The 23,431-nt window shown below is 28.8% G+C and overlaps 1 protein-coding gene across 1 annotated transcript in view; it reads left to right on the top strand.

Annotated features, from left to right (window-relative positions):
• LOC142320517 (alpha-tocopherol transfer protein-like) overlaps positions 1-17,714 on the top strand; it is a 141,057-nt gene extending 123,343 nt beyond the window's left edge. The window contains exons 6-8 of the mRNA XM_075358392.1: positions 109-219; positions 10,194-10,338; positions 17,117-17,714. Of these exons, the coding sequence (XP_075214507.1) occupies positions 109-219; positions 10,194-10,338; positions 17,117-17,181 (321 nt within the window). The 3' untranslated portion in view covers positions 17,182-17,714. The remainder of the gene's footprint in view (positions 1-108; positions 220-10,193; positions 10,339-17,116) is intronic.
• Positions 17,715-23,431: the final 5,717 nt, after the last annotated feature.

The raw sequence follows: 23,431 nt of genomic DNA, 5'->3' as shown, positions 1-23,431 counted from the left end.
TTAGATTTTAAGTTATGTTAATAATTGTATTATTAATCTAATTATAGTGTACGTATACTTTTCTTTCTATGTAATTGTTTGTTTTTAATAAATAAAAATTATTTTCAGACAAGTTTTCCAATGAAAACTGCTTCCATTCATGTTGTAAATGAATCGTGGGTATTTGATATGATATTTGCTGTTTTTAAACCTCTTCTTGGGAAAAGATACAGAGAAATCGTAAGTAAAACCAGAATTAACCTTTTATTTTGTATTAGCTTTTTTTTAAAGAAAATAAAATCTACGTGCCAGAAATTTTACGGAACTGAACGCAAGGATAGAGAGAAATTTATGTGTCTGTTCACTCATCGCAGAGTCTTGGACAAACGTTTTTGCTGCTGTATTTTTCTTTTTATCGGGCGGATATTTAATTTATTTGGGAGTTATAATTTAATTGTTTTATTTATGGACGGAATTTTGTTCCGATTTTACACCAGATTAAAAAGTTTACCGGGGCCGACCTTGGGAGACTAGCCGCGCATGTGCTTTGTTATCCCGGCACGATTCCTCTTCAGTCCGTCCCCTGAAGTCGTACCATAGCCTTCTGGCCTAACAGGAATGTTGGGGGCCCTAGTTATTGGAGGATGCAATACACTCCCCTCGCCAAAGGGATTCGCATGTGCTGGCATCACATATTTTACGCAGACTGTTATAAAGTAGTCTGCTGCTATTTTACCAGGCACATGCTAAAAACGCGCGCGCGTACACACACACACACAGACACACATTTCAGTAATATGTATATATTTTCTTCTAAAAAATCCAAAGGTAAAGCAACTCTTGAGGACCTGTTTCAATTATACATACAATTATATAAGATTACAATGAATACATTCTTGAATATTAAGTCAAGTGTGTTAGGTCAATGAAATTAATCACTGTTTTTATTATTAAATCTTAAAACGAATGTCATTAATATTTTATGATAGTAAATGATAAACAAAAAATGTTTGTTAATTCTTGTAAACTAATGTTTTTTTAGCTGATTTTTTTTTTTTCACGTACACGATAAAATTTTAAACAGTTTTCAAGTGATTAAAGTATAGGTTATAAACTATCGGTAAAGGCTATAAGAGAATCATATAAAACTGTTACGGTTGACAACCATGTTAGTTGATTACTGTTTATATATAGTTTTATGTGAAGTAACTATGACTTTTAAAATTAATTAATGGAGAAAGGATAATTTATTTTCTGAATAACTGAAGTTTTGGAACATATGTTCATTTTGCAAAAAAAAAGAAAGAAAAGGTATTAATTCTCCATTTTTATGCGATTGATCAAAATTTGTATGGCGTAAACAATCCTGATTTTATTATTGAGTTTTATGTAACTGAAAATTCATCCATGTGATTAAACGTTTTAATGAAAGTTTTCTTTTGTCGTACAACGTACTTGACAGTTTCGTTCTTAACCATGTAGAACTGAGTTTATTTGGTAAAATGTGTAATTTTCTTTCATGATTTTTTGTTTTATTATTAGCATGAATGCCCCATTACCAACCTTCTGTCAATAAGCACCAACAAATATTTCAGTTGATTTGTAGTATTTGTCGCTATTTTCGTCTTTCTATTCTTCAAATATTTGCTTAACTGTTATTTCATTCTTCATTACTTTCATTAACCTATTAATATGAACTGTAACATTTTACTCCTTATATTTTTTAATTAAATTTATAGTTTATAATATTGCTTTGACTGAATTTTCCCTTCGCTTCCTTGGATTCTTGCAATTAACAAACAGAAGGAGAATAAAATACTGGAATAATATTTGTTCCGGCAAACACCGGTGCAGTTCCTTTTATTACCATTATTTAGGACACTTATCCATTCCTGACGTGATCTTAATAAATTTATAATTATTTAGTGATCTGATATGGCAGATAAGTTAATTGGTAATTATTTCGCAGTTATTTAATAGATACTGAAAATCCGATAACAATATGAATATCTTGTTTTTACATTTAGTAATTCGCGCTTGCGAAAACATATATAAAGAATTCATGTACAATAAAAATGAAAAATTTTAAATATCATAAAAGATCATTTGAATGATAAGAATGGGTTTTAATGTTTAATTGTTTCACTTCGAGAATGGTAATGGTTTTTAAATTAGTACTGGTCTTAAACATGGATGTAGCTGTAGCTTATTTTATTAAAAATAGTTTTTGAAAATGATGAGTAATATTTACAAGGAAAACTAGAAAGGGACTGTGATGAAGGTAACACATAATTTTCTGATGTATGATAATGATGTAGCTATTTTTGTAGCAAATTTGAAGGATGTAATAAGTTACTATTACTTCTTCTTGAAGGTAGATGATATATGTTATTATTTCTCTGTGGGTAAATGACCCACAGAGAAATAATAAATGGGCCGGTCTCGTATTAATGAGGAGAACGCAAAAAGATTCATAATTGTACTTTTTATATGCGCCGTTTTTAAGCGTTTAACTTGAAAGCATTGTGAAACAGAAAAAATATTGATTTATACGGTATATACGGTATATAATACGTCTCATTTTATTTTATCCAGTACATTCAACATGACAAACTTTTTTAAGAAAAGCTACCTGATTTCAGCGCAAATGAAACTAGGAGAATAAAAAGAAAAGAGATGGAGATGCATGAAAGTCAAAAAAGCGCAGAAATATACCAACTGAAGGTAAATCAAGGAATCATTTAATGGATGATGATCATCCAGTCGATTAAGAACAAGATTGATAGATCATCAGATCTATAATGGATTGATAGGACTGGATGAAAAGGGGTAACTTGTGGGAGGAGATTAAAAACAGAGACAAGTGGAGGAATATTTTGAGGGCGTGCATGATATTCAGGATCCATGATAGCCGTAAACTACGATGGTTGAAGTGAATACAATATTTGTGTTTGTGAGTTCGTATAAACGTAGACCGTTTAAAGATTTTTATAAAGACTGTAATTTATTATTTTTTTGAATAATTGAATTATCTGACCTTGAAAACGGACTAGTTGCCGATCCATAAATGCACTGTTCATCTCAGACAAGTTTATAGATCAAGAAAGGAGTAAACTTGGTTACTAGTAGTTGGAGGGGGTTTACATTGCGTAATATTAAAGTTATTGAACCTATATGCCCTGCATTGTTAATCAACATCCTGAATACAGCTTGTATCTACGATTTTTGTTTCTGAGAAAGTATCTGAAAAAAAGAAACAGGATTAAATAAGGTGTAACTAACTTTCTTTAAACACTTTTACATTGATTTTTCTTTTGCGTTAAAACAAAGGCTTGCATAAGCCTTTGATTTAATGATTCTGCGTTTATACGTAATTTTTTACTATAGGTTTTAGTAAATTTCTATTTATTTATTTATTATTATTTACAATTAAAAAAAAATAGTTGTCATAATTTCCTTAAATTGGATTTGTAATATATTTTAATGCCCTTTACTGTATGAAGTTTCTCAGCACAACGTTATACAACTAATTAATTCCCCATATGTGGCACTGCAGTGTATTTTCAGATCCCCTTCTAGTTTAACATAATAGTTGTGATTTTAATTGGTTACGATTAACGAAATAAAAACTGCATTGCTGATTAGGGTATAAATTCACTCGGTTTAATTTGATTAACTAATTATTACGGAGTTTATTACAGGATCAACAAGTATAATTTAGTAATAAATAAATAACACTCGTAACATATTATGAAATATGTGTAATTATTTGTTTTGAATTGGTTAGGCAATTCATTTTAAGTAAATTAGATTCGTTATTAGCCACTTTGCTAAGTGTACACAAATAATTAATTTAAAAAACAACAAACTATTGTGATCGTGAAAATATTTTATCTTTAGTTTTCGACGAATCTTAATAATTTTGGAAGAGGTCACAAAATTCAGAAAAGTATGGTTTTTAATAAGTTGACGATGTCAATTTGTTAGAGAACTTTGGCCGATTTTGAAAATTAAACCAGTGGAACGAATTTGAAATATTTTAATCAGCACATTATTTTTCCGACATATGCATTATTTGTTTTGTAATTTAATGATGAAATAATTTGTGCTTATTTATTACTTCAGCATAATTTTTTGCTTATATTTTACATTTTTTTGTGTTTTTTATCTTTTGAGTATGAGAAGGTTCGTCGGCGTGTTTGTTATTGTTAACTATTTTTTTAATTAACTTACTTTTTTCTGTATGCAATCTTTACCCTTGGATCTATACGTATAATATAATAAATAAGAAAACTGTAACCTGTTCATCTACCTAGTTTCGCTTTCTATAATATTTGAATTGACCGTTAAAATATTTGAAATATTTAATATATTAGAATAAATTAACTCGCTGGTAATTTAGCTTAGAAATTGAATAATTAACATTTCAAAAGAAACAGTATAACCTAGGAATTGAAAAGTTACTTTTTAATCCAAAGGTTACTACATTAAAAATATGCCTTAGACCGTTTATCATTAACTATCTAATATTTTCATCTGACTAAGATGAATGCTAATTTTATTGACGGAGAAATTTAATGAGGTCCTAAAAGGTTACAGCCAAGTTATCTTTTGTATACTGTCTGTGAAATAAGATTATGCCTAATGTGCTTTTGGACCGGAGCTTTTGTTTCATTTAAACATGGATTAAATATAATTTATATTTAATTATTATTAAATAAACAATCCGTAATTATCAGATAACCGAGAAAATAAACACAGATACTTTTAAAAATCCCTTTTTAACATTTTTTGATGTTTACGTAATAATAAATCATTTTTAATGTTTACGTATTACTGTTGCACTGCTTTTGTCCTTTTATGTCAGGATTGACCGAATCAATTTTATTCAAATTTAGCTCAAATACTTCAATATATATAGAGCATTGATCATATTAATTTTTTTTTCAAAAATCGTTGAGAGGGTGTTTCGCGAAAAAATCAATTTCGATTTTCTTTAGAGGCATTATAGAGTAAACTTTAATAAAGCACATTAAATCAAATACCTGCATTATATATGTAAATCCGAAAGTTTTTTTAATTAACCCTATCTCTTAAAACTGAAATATATGTTTATTGTTCTTTTCCTTTATCACCCTTTGGTTTCAATATTTTTTGAAAATTTGTACTTTATAATGTAGAGGTATCAAGGTATCAAGCAAGAGATGTATACTATTTTTTTTTTTTTTTTTTTTTAAATTATAGATCCCGGACCTAAAAGGTTTTTTAAAAATGTCCTTTTTCTTATTTTACCTTTATTGAAGGGGCAGTTAGATTTAGAAAAAAACTTTACGTAAGCAAATTTGTTAAGCCTAACCTACTGTATGAATATTTTAGAAAAACTTCAAAATTTATTCCCCACCTCTTAAAAAAATGATTAATATAAAGGAAACGAACAACAAGAATTTTTTGATGCCTTCATCAAATGGAATAAAACCTTCACTTTATTTTTTATTCTTTGCTATAAAACTATTCAAATTTAATAAATTATAAATTAAGTAGTTTCAAAAACAAAGGAGAATTAAAAACAAAACTTGTCTGGCAAGTTCTAATAATAAATCTAATTCAAGCGTAAAAAATTATCTTTATGTCGTTGTATGAAAACGATATGATGAAATTGGGACTACTCTCGTGAATGGATTGATCCGAACTGTGTAATGAGAGTTTATTATACATTTATAACTTGTATGAGTCCAATGATTGAACAGAAGTTCACCTTGAACTTTAAGGAAAAGTTGACACCTGCTTGTTCATGACACGCGCACGTTCGCATGAACAAGTATTTGTGTGTGTTTAATTATACACAGAATATTCAAAGATATCATACAAGAAATATAATTCATGATTACATTTCTATGTTCTTATTTATCTTTTCTCGTCGCATAAAATTTTAACGGTTGCTTAATTCTAAGCTATTACATCATAAAACATCCTGATACGAAATTTTATGCCAGCTAATCAAAGATTAATAGAATCAGATAGCTAATAACCTTTATTTTAATGGTTTCTTAGTGCACACAAACAATCTGTTACGAGTCTAGAGATTACGTTCAAACTTTAACATTCATAAGAAGTTGATATCCAAACCAGTAATTTCTGGGTGAAAAAACTAGGTTATAGCTGATTTTTGAAACTTAAGTATTTGAAATTCCACAATCCATATAAATAAAGATATATATGTTCGTTTGTCCAAAATCTTAATGATCGGGAAGTTTTTATATTTAAGTCAGTGTAACATAATTTAGATCCATATAATTTTAATATAAACCAAATATATGTATCTTAACGTATTTCTCAGTATTTAATTTTATGTTCAAATATTTATATCATTAATTAAAAACATTAATTAAAAAAATGTGTTCATTTTATATATATAAAATGAACACAATTGAAAGTTTAATAAAACATTAACAAAATGAACATTACGGAACATCACAAAATTTAACTTTTCCCTTTTACCCTTTTCCTCTTTCCACCATTTTCTTTTTCACCTTTCTTAATTTCCTTTTCCCATTTTTTTTTACCGAACTGCCTTTACATTTCTCCCATTATCCATTTTCCTTTCCATCATTTCCCCTTTCCTCCTCCTCTATGTCGACATTTTCTTTCCCCTATTTCCCTTTCCCCTTCCTCTTTCACCCTTTCTCCTTTTCCGTTTCCATCTCCTTTTCCCCTTTTCCCCTTTTTCTTTTTTCCATTTTCCTGTACTTCCCTTTTTACCTTCTTCCCTTTCATCTTTTTCGATTTTTCCCTTTGCCTTTTCCAATTTTTTCCTTTCTCCCTTTTCTTTGCGGCTAAATCGGTCCAGCAGTTTTTTTAGTACATAGCGGATACACATATCGGAAACATAGAAATGGAATCGTAAAATATTTAGTATAGCGTGTGTTGCTTTTAGGTCCAACAGATAGCGCTGATTTTTAAAAAAAACATGTTTTAACTTGTCACAGGTGTGACATGTTAGGTATATAAATAGTAGGTATATAAAAACACTCGCGTATTCGAATGCAACGTTGTGTCAAAATTTTAAAGCAATCTGAGAAGAATTTTCGGAGATTTAAGATTTTGAACAAACGAACAGTTACATCAGTATTTATATAGATTATAAATAACTAATATTTATTGATTGTAATTAATTGACCAGAATTAAGAAATATATATCTATATATATATATATATATATGATTGAATTGTACATTTAGTATTGTACAATTGACCACTACCATAATAAGTAAGTGTTTTATAAATAAATTGTTTCAGTAATTATAATACAAAATACATATAGTACATTATTATATTCAATTATATGCAAAGTGTTTCTAAAATGGTGGGCTGGCTATACTTTTTCGGATTGTACCTGTAAAACTAAACAAAAAATATCCTTAGGAAAACTGGCAGTCTCTCCTTCGTTCTCCCACTGTCCGCCATTTTGTTATTTTTATATAATAATTTATATCTCAAGTTCAGATAGATGAATTTGGCGTCTTGGTAATAATAAAGTTTTAAAATTATCAAAGTATCAGGACTATTAAATATTAAGCCTTTTATTTTGAATAAAATGACATTTTATTATTTTAAATCCGTTAACAAATAGCCGAGTTATGGCAGAAAATTGAAGTTGTAATTTTGTGTGGGTGTTTTTACGTCCTCCACTTTACGTTCAATTCGATTAAATTTTAACTGTTTTTATTTGTTGTTAATTCTAGTATTGTAAATTAATATCAAATTAAGTAACGATTTTTTCACAATAATAGACCTAATAATTATGACAAAAAATTACAACACCTATTTTCTGCCATAACTCGGCAGAGTTAAAATAAAACACTTAATATTTTAGCAAATAACATATATTATAATAAAACTAATATTTATTGAGATATAACGGATTGAAAAATAAACATGGCCGCCATTTTGTAATTTGCGACGATAATTTAGGTCCTGGTTTTTTACTAATTTTAAAACTTTATTACCAAGACGCATACCAGATTCGTCTATCTGAACTTGAGATATAAATTATTACATAAAAATAACAAAATGGCGGACAGTGAAAGAACGAAGGAGAAATTGCCATTTTTCCTAAGGATATTTTGTGTTTAGTTTTACAAGTAGAATCCAAAAAAGTATAGCCAGCCCAGCATTTTGAAATTGCTCATATATGTATATATATATATATATATATATATATATATATATTTGTATTGTATGTTGTATTTTTTTCAAATTAATAGAGGAAATAAAAAGTCGTTCTCTCTAACACTTAACCACTCCATATAGCATTACTTAAAATTAAATCTAGATGTAAAAATAAAAAATAAATTGAAAAAATAAAATAAATTATACGTAATAAAACATGGTTGCATATATATTAAAGTAAAATTCATATAACACACAAAGTATCTGGTTAATTTATAAATTATCTCGCCTGTATGAGTTAAAAACATTAAATATCAACTACTGATACATAAATAAATGATCTAATTCTTAATTACCAGTAATATATTTTACAGTATATAAATATATAAAATTAAGTAAGTAAAATAATATTATTTTTTTAATTAATTAAAAGTACTTTTAAGTATTTAATTACATTAGAATAATTTTGAAGTACTTAATTAGTTACAAGAACTAGTTAGAATTAAGCAACAATCAGATTTTAATTAACTCCATTTTTGTAAGCACCCTTATCACTTTTTGTACAATGTATTTAACAAAAAACAACTAAAACTGGAGAAGCTTTAAATTTTGTCATCAGTAATAAAATATTCTATATTAATTACTCAGCATACAACTAATTAGAATAATGTGAGAAGCACTATTGTGAAATTTTTTAAACTAAAATTCAATTAATCAATTTTAAATTTGGCTTATAATTTGTTTATTAAGCTAAATTTATCAGCTGATATGTAGGTCTAACTGTGAAGAGCTTTCTTTGTTGATTTGTATGATCTCGCTGAACTATTGGTCTAATTTCTGGAAGTATCAGTTTATTGTACCAGTCTCTTTACTTTCAGCATGATAATAGAGTAATAATATCTGTTCATCTTTTTTATTTATATAGATTAGTTTATTACACACTTTTGTTCACCATATGCAGTTTGACATTAGTAAATTCAATTTGCTGAAGAACATGGTAAATATGATAACATTAAAGTGATAAATGAATTTCTTTTAAATTACACAAAACTTATTCTTCCAAAAGAATTTCCATTGCTAATTAATAATTACTTCTTCAATGGAGTAATCAACAGTTATTGTCAACTATGAAGTTGTGCTGTCTATTTTTAAGACTGGTACTTCTTCGCTATAAAAATTAGATTGTCTTTTGTGAAGTAGATAAAGAACTATTTCCATATAATTTGAAAGTTAGTTGTAAGTATATTTAAATAATTTTCAAGTATTATCATGTTTCATTACACTGTTCAATAAATATAATAAGAAAAATGATCCTACATAGTTATTGGGTATCTGTATCTTGCTTTATAATTGAATGGATATCACGAACAAAGATATCACCTGGTAATCTACTGTAAATGAAAGCTCATAGTTAGCGATGAGCTTAATTAGGTACAAGAACTAGTTAGAATAAAGCCACAATCAGATTTCATTGGAGAAACAATCTCTGTATGATTTGAAAGTGAATTTTTTCATAAGTTTTAATAATTTTAACAAGAAACTCAATTTAAATCATAAATAAAATGCATGTAGTGCAGTATGTAATCAAACTGTAAAATTTTAAGGTCATAGAATTTTCTACTTGATATATTAGCTGAAATCAAATAAATGCTTAGACTTTTGTACTAGAACCATAATACGACACTTGTTTAAGAAAGCTTTTAATTATTCTGTATAAACTTGTTGGATTCTACACGTCTGATTTATACACCTTAGAGGAGTGTGTGAGATTGGCAGCAGACACATGGAAAATTCTTACTGTTTATGAACTCTAAGGTGGATATTTATCCCTTTTTTATATACATTTGATGCTTGTAACTTATTACAATAATCATTTTAGAATAACAATAAAAATTCTTAGTTAATTTAAAAATTTATTGATAAGAATTCATGTTACTTGTTTTATAGTTAAATACTGCATTTTTTTTTAATACAACTATAACTTAATTAGAATTTAGTTTTAACTCTCTATGAAATAATATGTTTTTTTTTTTGTTTCATTTCAGATGTTTTTTCATGGAAGTGATATGGAGTCATTACACAACCACGTAGATCCCAAATATCTTCCTGAAACATATGGTGGTATTCGTCCAGAATATAGTTATAAAGATTGGTTTGAAAGTTTGAGTCGTAATCCAGAGATAGTAAAACGTCAGTGATGTTTATTTTAGATCGTAGATGTAGTAATTATTTTATAATTATTTTTCTTCCTTTTTCTGTCTTCTACATTTTATTTAAATAATAATTTAATTTAGCTGTTTATTTGTAATTATATTTATGTTTAAATTAAATTTTACACCATTATAATGAGATAACAGTAAAATACGTTTATACACTTTCATATTAAGAATATTTGTGTTATGAACGTATGTACCATACTTAATAATATAACAATTAATCATATCACCATTCATACAAATGACTTTGAGAGTGTCACTGATTTAGTAGGATCTCTAACAGTGTTATTCAGAGCTGTTACTAATTATTAAACAAAAAGAACATTTTGATTCATGATTCTACTGAATTTGATTCAAGATTCTGATTACAAGATTATGGTTTTACCAACATATTGAGCCCAATTAGACGACATAATATGTAATATTTAAAGGTTATTTGTTAACAAATGTATTTTACCATATTTTCTTATATAATTTATTTTTTTTATTTATTTTTTTTTTGTTCCCTCTACTCCCCTGGGCCGGATCGACTTGATGGTATTACGCCACCCAGGGGAGTGTCCGTTACTCTAATTAGCCCTCCTCACCTACCGGCAATATACCGGCATGGCAGGTCGGGCTAACCAGTGGCTCTTTTGAGGTTTATTTCATTTTTGTCCTTTATGGCACCACACCATACCTCAATGCCGTGGTGTGCCCATGGATCTTTTGATATTTTTTATTCCTACCAAACACACCCAAGGAGTCCTCAGTAGATCATTGAAACCAGCACACCTCAGCATGCTGGCTCTCACTGCTGAGACTGTCCACTCCACCTAACAAACTAGTACCCCATATTTCTTTCATCTATATTCTTTTGCTTTAAAATTGTTCTTATGTAATCAGCAACCCTTTTCTATTTTACCTCACTATCAAACATATAGTCAACTGTTTCCTTCGGCGTTTTCCCTCTAATAACTGCCTTACTGCATACTGCATACTGCCTTAACTCCTGCCATTTGTGGCAGGAAAATGGTATGCTCAACATCATCTTGTTCTACACAGTACATACACATAGGCTGATCTCTTTTGGCAATTTTGTAAAGATATGCATTGAAACAACCATGCCCTGTTAAAAATTGTGTAACATAATAATCCATTTCACCGTGACGCCTACTTGTCCATATTAATATGTCAGGTATTAATAATCTAGTCCAATTAGCTAGCCCTGCATCCATCCATCTTTGCTGCCATAAGTTATATATCTCTTCTTTTACTTCATTATCTGTTCTGCCTAAGTATTTCTCAACTTTGTATTTAGCGATAAGATCTATAGGGAAAACTCCAGAAAGGACACGGAGGGCCTCATAAGAGTCCGTTCTGTAGGCCGATACAACTCCTAAGAGTACTCCTCTGTGTATCTTCTTTATTCTATCTCTATTCCTTCCAATATTGAATGCTGACCACCATGGCGGAACGGCATACAACATTGCAGAAGTCACTGTCGACGCAAGAAGTCTTCTCTTCGAAGCCCTTGGTGCTCTCTTCTTTGACATTAACGCATTCAAACTTCTCATCATTCTTTCAGCACTATCACATATTTTTAAAACATGTTCTGTAAAACAACAGTTCTTCTGCAATGTGACTCCCAAATATTTTAGCATCGTACTTCCTCTATTCTGTGACCATCGATGTGTATATCAACCAATTCTAGTACCCTACGTCCGGTGAACTTGACATATTTACACTTATTCACAGATAATTGTAACCCTCTTGTACGCAACCATCTCGCTACTATTTCTAGTGACAGGTTTGTCTTATCTTTAACTTCTTCCATTGTTTTAGCTTGTACGAGCACAGCTAAATCATCAGCATAAGCAATAAGCTGGTACCCCTTCTGGATAGCTTAAACTAAGTACGCCATCAAAGACCAAGACCCATAGTAATGGGCCCAGAACTGAACCTTGTGGCACAACGCCTGACATATTGAAGTGTACTTCATCTTCTTGTGTACTAATCTTATACCTTCTTTCATTGAGATATTCCTCAATTTGTCTTCACAGGTACGAGCTGATTCTCTTCTCTTCCATGGCCATATTTATGTCTCTCCATGCTATTGTACCGAATGCATTCTTCATGTCAAGTGATACCATTAATGGAATCTGTCTAGTTCGCCAAGTACCTCTTCTAGACTCCTCGGCCCAATTAATCACCTTACTGATGGCCTGAACGGTGGATCTACCCTTCCAGAAGCCATATTGATTTGGGCTTATGCCCAAGCCTTCCTCAACCTCGCTCACTATGCGGCCAGCCAGCATCTTTTCTACAAGCTTTCCTGTTGTGTTCAGGAGGCTCATTGGTCTATATGTCATATTTCCTCTTTCATCTGTTGTGCTCTTCGGTAATAACACAACTCTCGCCTCCTTCCAACACTCCGGGAAAGTCTTGTTTACTAGTCCATGACTGACCACCTCTAGCCTCTCCCATGGAGCGTGATTGATAAGTTTCTTAATAATTGCCGCTGGGATATAATTTATTATTATTATTAAAAACACATTTGTACATATTAAAATATGAATATTTGAATGGCTCTAAAAATCATTCATTTTAACACTTACCCTTACTCACCTAATTATTTGTTTCTATTCATATTTTATATTTGTCTTCATTAGTTTTTTCTCACTTTTTGTACTATATGTTTTCAGATATCCAATTGGTTTCCGAATATTTCCTTTCTCTCCAAAATGCTTTTGATAATTTTATCATCTGCTTTTTATAAAAACATTCATTCATTTCTAACCTTTCATTCTCAGAGATTACTTCTTTGTTTCTCAATTTTCCTACATTCCATAAATTTAATTCCTTCAATATAGTATGAGAGATCTGCTAAAAGTTGAATATATGTAAAATGACTAATTATATAAATTAAAAATGGTCATCTGTGAAGAAGTAAAACTTTTCTCACCTACTGTCTCTTCTACGTATCTTCTTCACTGTGCCTCAGTTTATGGAAGAGATTAGTTTTTATGGTTTCTATACTGATCTATTAATCATTATATAAGTTGAAACTACTTCAATTTTATGGTCCTGAGAGGGAAAGAAATTGCTTTTTTCATTTAAACTGTTGCACAACTGGATTTCTTTCAAACCTAGCTTCAGGTAAAGTCAAAAAAGGAGAGACTAAGGTACACGTCTTGAATATAGGTGACAGATCTTGATTTAAGGAGAATGGTGCCTAGTCTCAGCCTAATAGACACCTCAGTTTAAAATGCATTTTATACAGTTGTAAAAAAGACCTTTCTAATACTTCTAGCCTGTTTCTAGGTAACAAATATAGAATCTCACCTAGGTAATTAAAATCTTTAATTAAGAGAAAGAACTACAAATGTTAGACTTCTTTGGTTCTTTGGAGGATCTTATGTACAGAAGGAAAGTGCTACCTGTCTCACTGTACTTAACATAATCTACTATTTAACTTTTTATTAACCAACTCGTAATTTTTAATAATTCCTGAAACAAACTGTTTAGTAAGAAAGTTAATCACTTTTCTTTGCCTGTGCAATCTAATAAAGTATTTAGTGAGATCCACTAGGTATCACTAGGTTTTTTCTCAAATGTTAATTCACTTCCACATGGACTCCTTTTGAACTGATATTTTTTGCCATTGTTATGCTAACTCTGCAGACTGGTTTTAGTTCAATGAATGGTGTGCTAATACCCTCCATTCACAGCAATAGCAAATGTCAAGGGATACCAAATGTTCAGATACATGCCCCCATGTATATACTGAAACATGTGTTAAATATTTGTGTTTAATATGAATTTCTGCTCATGTTTTATATTAGTGAATTACAAGCATTTAAACTAAAACCATAAGAATGAAGACATTTTTAAAGTATAATGGATAGTTTCCCAGAGAAAGATGTACATTAATTTGTTATCTTACACTGTCTACTGCAATATTTTTTTTGATTATGACACATGTAAAGCGTTTGAGGTACAAATGACAGAAGTTACATGTTTATTTCTCTAAGAGTAATGATATTAACCATATATGTAATCCTTTTGTGAACAGAGTAAAAGTACCACTTGCAGGACTGAGTATCACTTGCATTTCAGTGTGAGTGATACTCTCTTGACGTACTTTCATAACTCAGTAGTCAAGCAAAGGGTAACTGCTTTCCTTTGCAAGTATATTCCTCTCTTTGTTTATAAGCATGATATACAAATCTTGCTATTCTTGGGAATGATCATACCACATTTAGAAATGACTTTGTTTTGTGTCAAGTTGCCTACAACCATTATGTTTATGAAATCTAGTGGTTGTAAATTTTAAATTAATGTTTTAAAATTATACAATGAAGAATTGTGTTCATGAAGTATTTTTGTTTCCAGATTATGGTGAAACAGCATTTTGCAATGGAATATGAACCTTGAGTTCAGATAAGCAATATTTAAAAAATATTGGTTTAAATAGACATTTCTTACTTTGGTATTGGCCTTCCATAAATTACTGACTGAATTAATTTTGTTTAAAATTGTTTTGCCCAGTCAAGTAGGTCATTCTACATTGATACTGATGTTATGGTTTCAGCTCAAATTTTTAAATTTTAAACTCAAAAAAAATTTCTAAAAATTATATTAATAAAAATAAAAAAAGGAACATTTTTGAGATGTGGACAAGGATAGAGGAAGTAAGATAGACAGATAAAATGAGGAATGTGGAATGTGGAAGAAATGAATCGGATTTGAATTTTGCAAACTGCATTGGAAAGGTCCGAAGAAAGTGAAAGGAAGGAAGGATGAAGTTAATAGATTAGGTGAAGGTTGTAAACTACAAGGGGGCGAAGGAAAAGTATTGGGGCAGAAATTTATGGAGGCAGGATTGGCACTAGGGACCTGCCACCAGGCAAAACATCCCATGATGATGATCATCAAGAAATGTTTAATTTTGATTTCCACAGATTTTGCATTTAACTAATAATAATTTAGATTAAGGAAAAACTATATTATAATGACATCATCAAGTGTTTATTATTGTGTAGCTTGTCCAAGCTGAATTGGCACAGATCTGATATAGGTGAAGGTTGCCTAGCTAGCGCGGGGCTATAATGTGCTACTTGTGGAAGACAGTATATATATATATATATATATATATATATATATATATACAGTATACTAACTCGCTCTTGGACTGTGTACGTGAGATTTATGTACAGAATCTTTTAGTAAAATTTTGAAGTACTTCTGCATATCCATTCGCTCTGAAATTTTGCATACAGGTTTGTTGCTAACGACAACACATATTAGCAACATTTTCAAGTCGCTAAGATGCTCCTACGTTGTTAACTGAAAAAAATGCTCCTTGAACTTATGCAACCTAGTTTACATGCATATTTTCTTAGTGAAAGAAATTTTCTTAATGAAAAATAACCTAGCCTGTTTTGGAAAGTTTGGATCTAAAAATCGCGACCGAAGTTTTGGGTAAATTTAGTACTTTTTAACCGGATCCGAATTTTCAGACGAAAATCCCAAATATCTCGAAAACGGTCGGTCCTAGCGCTCTGAAAAATTTTTTCGACCCTCGAAATCGGATTATAATATTTTTTAAGTGCCTTTGGGTTGCCGTTCGGAAATTGGGGAAGGGGTGCGAAGAGGTGCTCCCGTAATATCTCGGCAATCGCTGGTCCGATTTTCACAATTCAAACGGCGTATGTATCAGCTGGTCGAACTAACGGCAGCAGGTCTAACTGTTTAACGCATCGGACACACTCTTAATCGACCGGATCTTGGTTATCCGGAAATTAAATCTTTTAGATCTATGTTTTGATTGCACTCACCCACCGTAAAATACCGATATTATCTTACGCGAAATACGCTCAAACCTGTGCGCTAGCGCAGCTATAAAGTATAAACTTGAAGTCTAAAAAGTAGAAAATAAAAAATATATTAAAAAAACTTTTTAAAAAACAATTATTATATTAAATGCACTAAAAAGCAGAAAATAAAAAAAATATGTATAAAAGATGTTTAAAACATCACTCTTAAATTAAACGCTCTAAAAGGTAAAAAATAATTTTAGAACGGTATTTCAGAATGGATTTGACAAGTTTTGATGGTGATATGTAAGATTATTTGAAAGTCATAGCTACAAATTAAAATTTTTTATCATATGCGTGATGAATGGCTTAAAAAGTGGGGTGTGTGCACCTTACTCTTTAGGCCACACCTTCCAGAACAAATGGCAAAGAGCATAGTATCAACAGTAGACATCAATCTTGTGTGTGTTTGGCTTGGATATTTTATACAGTTATAAAACTATAAATAAATACATTTAGGGATAAATACTAAAGAGTAACAGCTGATTAATCTGTAAAATATTCCATTTCATATCTATTTCAGTATGATAAAGAAATAAGTTATTAATTTAATAATATATAAACTCAGGATGAAATAAGTAATTACTAAATACAAGACATGAATTTTTCATTGATTGGAATAAACAATAGTCGTACCGTGTATACATATTGTCTTTAATCGAGTATTATAAACCTGTGCTTGTTAGGCAGCAAGATATACAGTTATGCTGTTCATCAGATCTGTGCCAATTGAGCTTGGACAAGTTATATTTACTTTTATTTACAACCAATAAGAATAATTTCTTGTTATTGATAACCCTAATTTTTTGGCATATTTTATCTGTAGTCAATAAATCAACAGAGAGTATAATTTTTTTATTTTTATTCTTAAGTATTTTTTATTTTTTATTTCAGAAATGGTGCAGTTAGGATACAATCACGATGGAATTCCTGAAGAAATTCAGTCTTTAGCAACATGATTTATTTTCAAAAGATTTTGTTCAAAATAATTTCAAAATGATGCATAATAATTTAATGTTACCATGAAAGAAAATTCCTGGTACTACTTAAATTTGTTTAGTTCAGTAAGTGAATAAACCATAAAGTGATAATTAATGTTAGATATTCTTCTGGCGCTAAAATATTTTATCTAGTGGATAAAATTTTAATAATATGATCTAATTTACTTAAGGATTGAAATCAAATTTAATTTTTATTGACTAATTAGTTTTTACTTCGTAGATAATTCCTAGAAATAATATTCTGTTAATTAGATTTTATTTTAATCATAGTGTTAAATTATTAAGTGTTTATCTTTCATATTTTTATGTCTGAAGTATTACTAAGAGTATAATTAGGCCTAGTTTAAAAATAGAATTAAGTATAAAATCCTACAATTAATTTTCTAAAATAAATTCTTTTTAAAATTTTTTTTGACATTGTTAAAAATATTAATTTTTTTATTATTTTCTTTTTTTTTTAAATAATTCATAAGCAATATTTTTTATATCATAGATGTTTCTATTAATAACAATTGTATATGTACACTATTAATGATACAAATTTATATAATATATTGTGATGTTAGTCTAGAGTTCAGTAGTAGTTACATGTATAAAATTTTGTACGTAATTTTGTAGTTTTTTAAAGAATAATTGTTAACAAGATAATTAATAAAAATATTGATGAACTTAAAAAAATAACTTAATATAAAAATTTTGTCTGCTTGAAAACTGGTGCTAACAATATCCTTGAGCCCTAATTTCTCAGGACTTTCTCCATAACATGAATATTTATTTACCTTTTATTAATCTCTATTTTTCCCCATAATCCTTATTAAATTTTTTTTTTCAAGAGTTTATTAGAAGGTTCTACTTCAAAGTAGACAAAAGGGTCCATGCATTCAAAAATAACTATTTTGAAATGATAGTGACAGTCAAATATTTTGATCTTGTTGACTCCTTTTAATTTTTGTGTTTATATTTTTTATGCGATTCCTTATTTAGATAATGTAAGGAATCATATATATTTATTATATTTATATTGTATATATATTTATATATACATATATATTTCATTATTAGGATTAATATATCAAATTGAAGAATATTTTGTTTATATAAAGAATTGTATGAAATTTTTCTGAGACGACATGTGGTACTGTGAGTACTGATCTATTTGCAGCTGTTTGAGGGAATAATAGTTTAAATGAAAACATGTAAATATTTTATAAACAATCTTGAATGAAGGTTGCGATTTTATCATTAAGAAACGTTTGTAGTACTTAATGAAACGAATTTTATAGCAATTACCAGTGGACTCTTGCAATTATAATTTATTATGTTCGAAAAAATATTTGAAAAAATTTATAGAATACATTTAAAATGTATTTTAAGTAACATTTTAAAATTATTACTAAAAAATATTAAAGTTGTTATTTAGGTACGTTTAATTTCATTATATAAAAATCCTTTTCATCTTGATCTTTACTTTTGCCTTGAATTTATTTTGGTCACCAGTACATCTTGTGATAAATAGGATTATAATTTTTTGAAGTCTATACAAGAACAAAAAGTTTCACTTACAATTATATGACACATTCTACAATTATTTTTTTTTAATATTGAATACAAAAAACTACATAATTTTTAAAAGATTTGATGAATTCCACTGCGGAAGATTGAGTAGAATCACAATTGTTTGTTTATTAATTATTACCACTGAATGGAATGGAAAAATATATTAAAAATTTATAAATCTTTCTTTTTTTTTGTTGACAACCATAATGTGCCATTGTATCAATATTTTAATTGTTGCAAGTATTAATCTTTTTCTACTGGAATTAAATTATTACTCATAATATTCAACTGAAGCTGAACAAGTAAACAAATTAATTTAAACCAATCTGATCAATAACATAATAATTCAGCAAGTACTGAATAACTGATTTACAATATCATTAGTTGTCTGTTTCTTTTGTTATATTATAAAATGTTAATATACATTATTCAACTAAGCAGACAGACTCCAACAAATATTTTTTTCTTTTGTTACTAAACATGAAATCCTATCTTCTAATCAAATTGTTTGCCTAATTGTAAGTTCTCCCAACTATAAATATTCAAATTAATTTATTAATTACAAGTCTGAAAAGTAGATTACATGTACAAGTAGATTACAAGTACTATTACAAGTCTGAAAAGTAGAAAAAATTAAGTAATTATAATGGTAGTCCTTATAATAATAACATGATATCTGAAATAATAGTTCTTCAGTCTGATAAAAAACATCAAAATTAATAATAAATATTGATGACCGCTTACAAATTGGGAAATTTTCTTCCAAAGGCCTTTTCTTATTCATAAATAATTATGAGCAACATAATTATATTTCACATTTGCATTCACTGACATATGAAATAAAATAGATTACATAATAATTATAAATATAACGTTTTGATTAAATCAATTTGTACAAAAAAACCATCAACATAAGAATGAATTACTAATAAAAAAATAATTAGAAAGCTCATCACAGATTTAACCAATTTCCAAACAGGTAATCTACAAACTTTACCCATTTCTAAACTCCTAGTTAAAATTGTTTTACAACATTTTGCAAACATTCACACACTACAAATGGAAAAAACAAGACAAAATAATGTATGACATGACTGTGTTGGTAAACATCTTACTCCATAGCATAAACTCTGACTCAGATTCCTCTGATTTACCAACAAATTAGACCCTTGTTTACATTTCATTGCAACCGCAAATCACTATATCCAAAACAGTTAACGAACAGATATTAAATTATATAGAAAACCCACTATAATTGACACACTTATAACACATCTAACCATCCCACATAGTCTAAACAAGTTACATTCTTTTTACATCTACACAAAAGTGTGTGGAACACTTGTTTCTGTGTCAGTTCACAATTAGTCTGAAGAAATCTGGAGAATAAAAAAAATCTGGCATCACTTATAGACAACATTTTTTATAGAACACTCTATTCAGAACAAATTTAAAAGCAAACTAGTGACAGAAAAAATACATAAAATTACCATACTCCAACCAATAGTCTTATAACTTTTGACTGTTTTTCAAAATAGCTTGTACTTTCAAGGATGATGGTTAATGAATCGCTTTTAAATTTAAAATCGGTCTAAAATTATACAGAAAAGTCATTATCAGCAAAACTACTGGATATTCCATTGAAGAAGAGTTAATATTTTACTTGAAGAGACTTTTTGAAAAAAGGTTCCTTTAATCTGAAAGTACGTCATTTAGTATTTAAAAATATTAAAATCTTATAATTTCATGATCCTGTTAACTGAATTACAAATGTAGAAGAGCTATTGATCTTCATAAATTTCACTGCAATTGATAAAAAAAAATTTTTTTCTATAATACCAAATATAATTGTATGTCTGTTGTAGACAATACCATGCCACTCTAAATTAAACAATGAATTTGTAAATCAGTGTTATTTAATATAAAAATCTAATAATAAAATAGTCATAATAAAATTAATGGTGAATTACAAAAAAATTGTAAACTTTAATTATGGATTACAATAATACAATATTATAAGAAATAATTTTTCCCTCCTAGTAATATTTAAAGAAGGAAACTAATGAAGTATTTATGTAAAGATTTTATGAATAGACTTTTTTTGAAAAAATATATGTTATTTATAAAAAAGTAGCTGATGTTTAATTTTCTGTAGGACTAATTATTTTATTACATTTGAATACCTACCATAACCTGGTCTATTATTGACTGAATGATGTTAGATCTTTACTTATTGAATACAAAACATAGTGAAGTTAAGAGCAACTAAATAATAATAGCAGTCTGTGTATAATGTATAGTCTGCACACTGTTGATCTTTCCGCAAGGTCTTCATTTGGTTATATTTATTCTTTCTTTCTTACACTTTGTGTACTATATTCTTGAGTGCGATAAATATCTTTTAGCATATTGTGCTTAAAAACCATTTCGGTTTAATTGAATAAATAATAAAATGTCAATACAGATAATATTTCATAGTATTATTTAATAATAACTTAATAAAATGCCTGCTTAAAAACACTATAGTCCAATGGTGCTTAATTAAAATTTTTATGTATGCAGAAACAAATACATAATTAGCTTTTAATAATTACCTTCTCTTTTGCCCTTCCAGTGTGTTTTTGGGCAGATGTGGCAATCAAAGAGCCTTTGCTTTCCACCGTCTTCTGATAATTACTGAAAAACAACTAAACCACTTTTGTATTCCTTCCACCGACTAAACTAGAAAAGGGAACGAACAAGGAGCATTCCATACACACATGGAATAAAAAAAACTACCTTCCACCAGCACGCCAGGGTCGGCACTGTGGAAGCAACAGTTCTCTCTCTCTCTTGCAGCCTCATGTGATAATGTGTGCATGCACACAACAGTCAAACACCACGCCGCTGGAACTGTGGAACGCACAGTTTCAAACAAAGATTTTTGTATCTTTTTCATAAACTGGGGAATGGCTTCTGACATTAAGATTAATGATTAAATATTGTACAAATATAAAGAAAGAATTAAAGAAAAAAGGGCTCATTATATTAAATGTTATTGCTTTTTGGAATAATCTGAACATTTGGTGTGGTTTGGTAGTGTGTGCTTGAAACACAATTATGAAATGATTCCTGTTTCTGTAAGTAACTAAATTATTTTGGAGTTACAGAAACATTACACAGATTAGTAACGTTGTCTTTCTTATAAATAAGTCTAAGTTACTAAACTACTCTATAAATTCCATTGCTTGAGTAGTCGTTGAAGTATCCAAACTTGTCTTTGTGACCAAATGAATTATACTTTCGTATCAGAAATTCTATAAAAATTTTGACGTTTTTTCTTTAATAACCATTTTAAAAAACTGTAAAAAGTGACCATTAAAAATTTCTGAAAGGCAATACAAAATCTCATCAAAGGCAGAGGAAGTGAACTTATATTACTTGTTATAGCAAAGGATTCGCAGTGCTTCTTCCTAGACTAAAGCCAAATTTTTCATTATTTAATGACAGTCCAGTCTCCAGGTTCCATTTTAAAATTTAATGGACAAATCTTTTGATTAATCTACTGAAACACAATGTTAAGGAGATTAGAGTAGGAGAAAGCTTTTGCTGGGTCCTTTTCTGGCAGGAATTGATTTTACCACTTTCAACTTCTTAGGCAGTGCCCTGTTATCAATACAGAGGTTCTGTAAAGTTTTTTGACTTTCTGTTGATATAATTTGATGTGTATTATTGTATATTCTGTCATTTCCTGAGGCAGAGTTGTATAGTTCAATTATGGTTTTATTATAAAAATGTCTAATGAATCTTTTTTGCAATATAGATGTTCTAAAGAGACAAAAAGTGTTTAACCCATATAAAATACTGCCTTAAAAGTTCATTAATAACTAATTCAAACAGAGGATTAGATAGCTAACAACTTTCACTACATGAAAGGAAAAATAATAGTGTTGAAGCCAGCAAACCTTATAATTTAGCAGAAATTCATGGAAAATCCAAGCTGGTCACTAATATGGTAAAGTGGTAATATCTTTTTATCAAATGTACATAGAGAATGTACATAATCACAAGAATCATATTGGTATTTCATCATCATTTCATCCTAATACTAATGTAATATTTCAGCATAGAAAAATTCCATACTAAACTCAATAAATCTGGATATTTTGAATACTTTTCAAACGCCAAGAATTTTGGTTGTAGCTGTAACCCAAGTTCAAATTTTATTTAGTTATTTATGAGTCAATATAATAATATAAACAAATTTGCAATGTTCTATGTTATGCAAATTATAACATACATTTTTATTAATATAATTTAAATATATTTTGTTCTAAAATTTACATTTAAGTATTACTAGTTAATTTTTAATACTAGTGTTTTTATCATCTGTTAATTGATGTACATCTTTTTTTTAGTGTATACTTAAAGCTACAAGTAGAGTGTGTGTGTTAAATTTTCCATCTAGTTGCATTTTTTATTTTTATTTAATGACTATTGTTTAATCTTTATTGTGTTGTGTTGTAACACAAAAAGTGTATCTTTAACTGCTAAAAGATTTTTAAACCATAATGTTTGTGATATGTTTGTAATATGGCAGAAACACATTATTAATTTCTCCGTTTTGTCCCCATGCTAGTCTGTCAGTGAGAGACTAACTGTATTCATGTTG

Source organism: Lycorma delicatula, chromosome 2 (assembly GCF_047948215.1).
Source record: "Lycorma delicatula isolate Av1 chromosome 2, ASM4794821v1, whole genome shotgun sequence".
Classification (NCBI taxonomy): Eukaryota; Metazoa; Arthropoda; class Insecta; order Hemiptera; family Fulgoridae; genus Lycorma; species Lycorma delicatula.
Note: the sequence above shows the minus strand (reverse complement) of the source record. Positions and strands in the feature narration are given on the sequence as shown.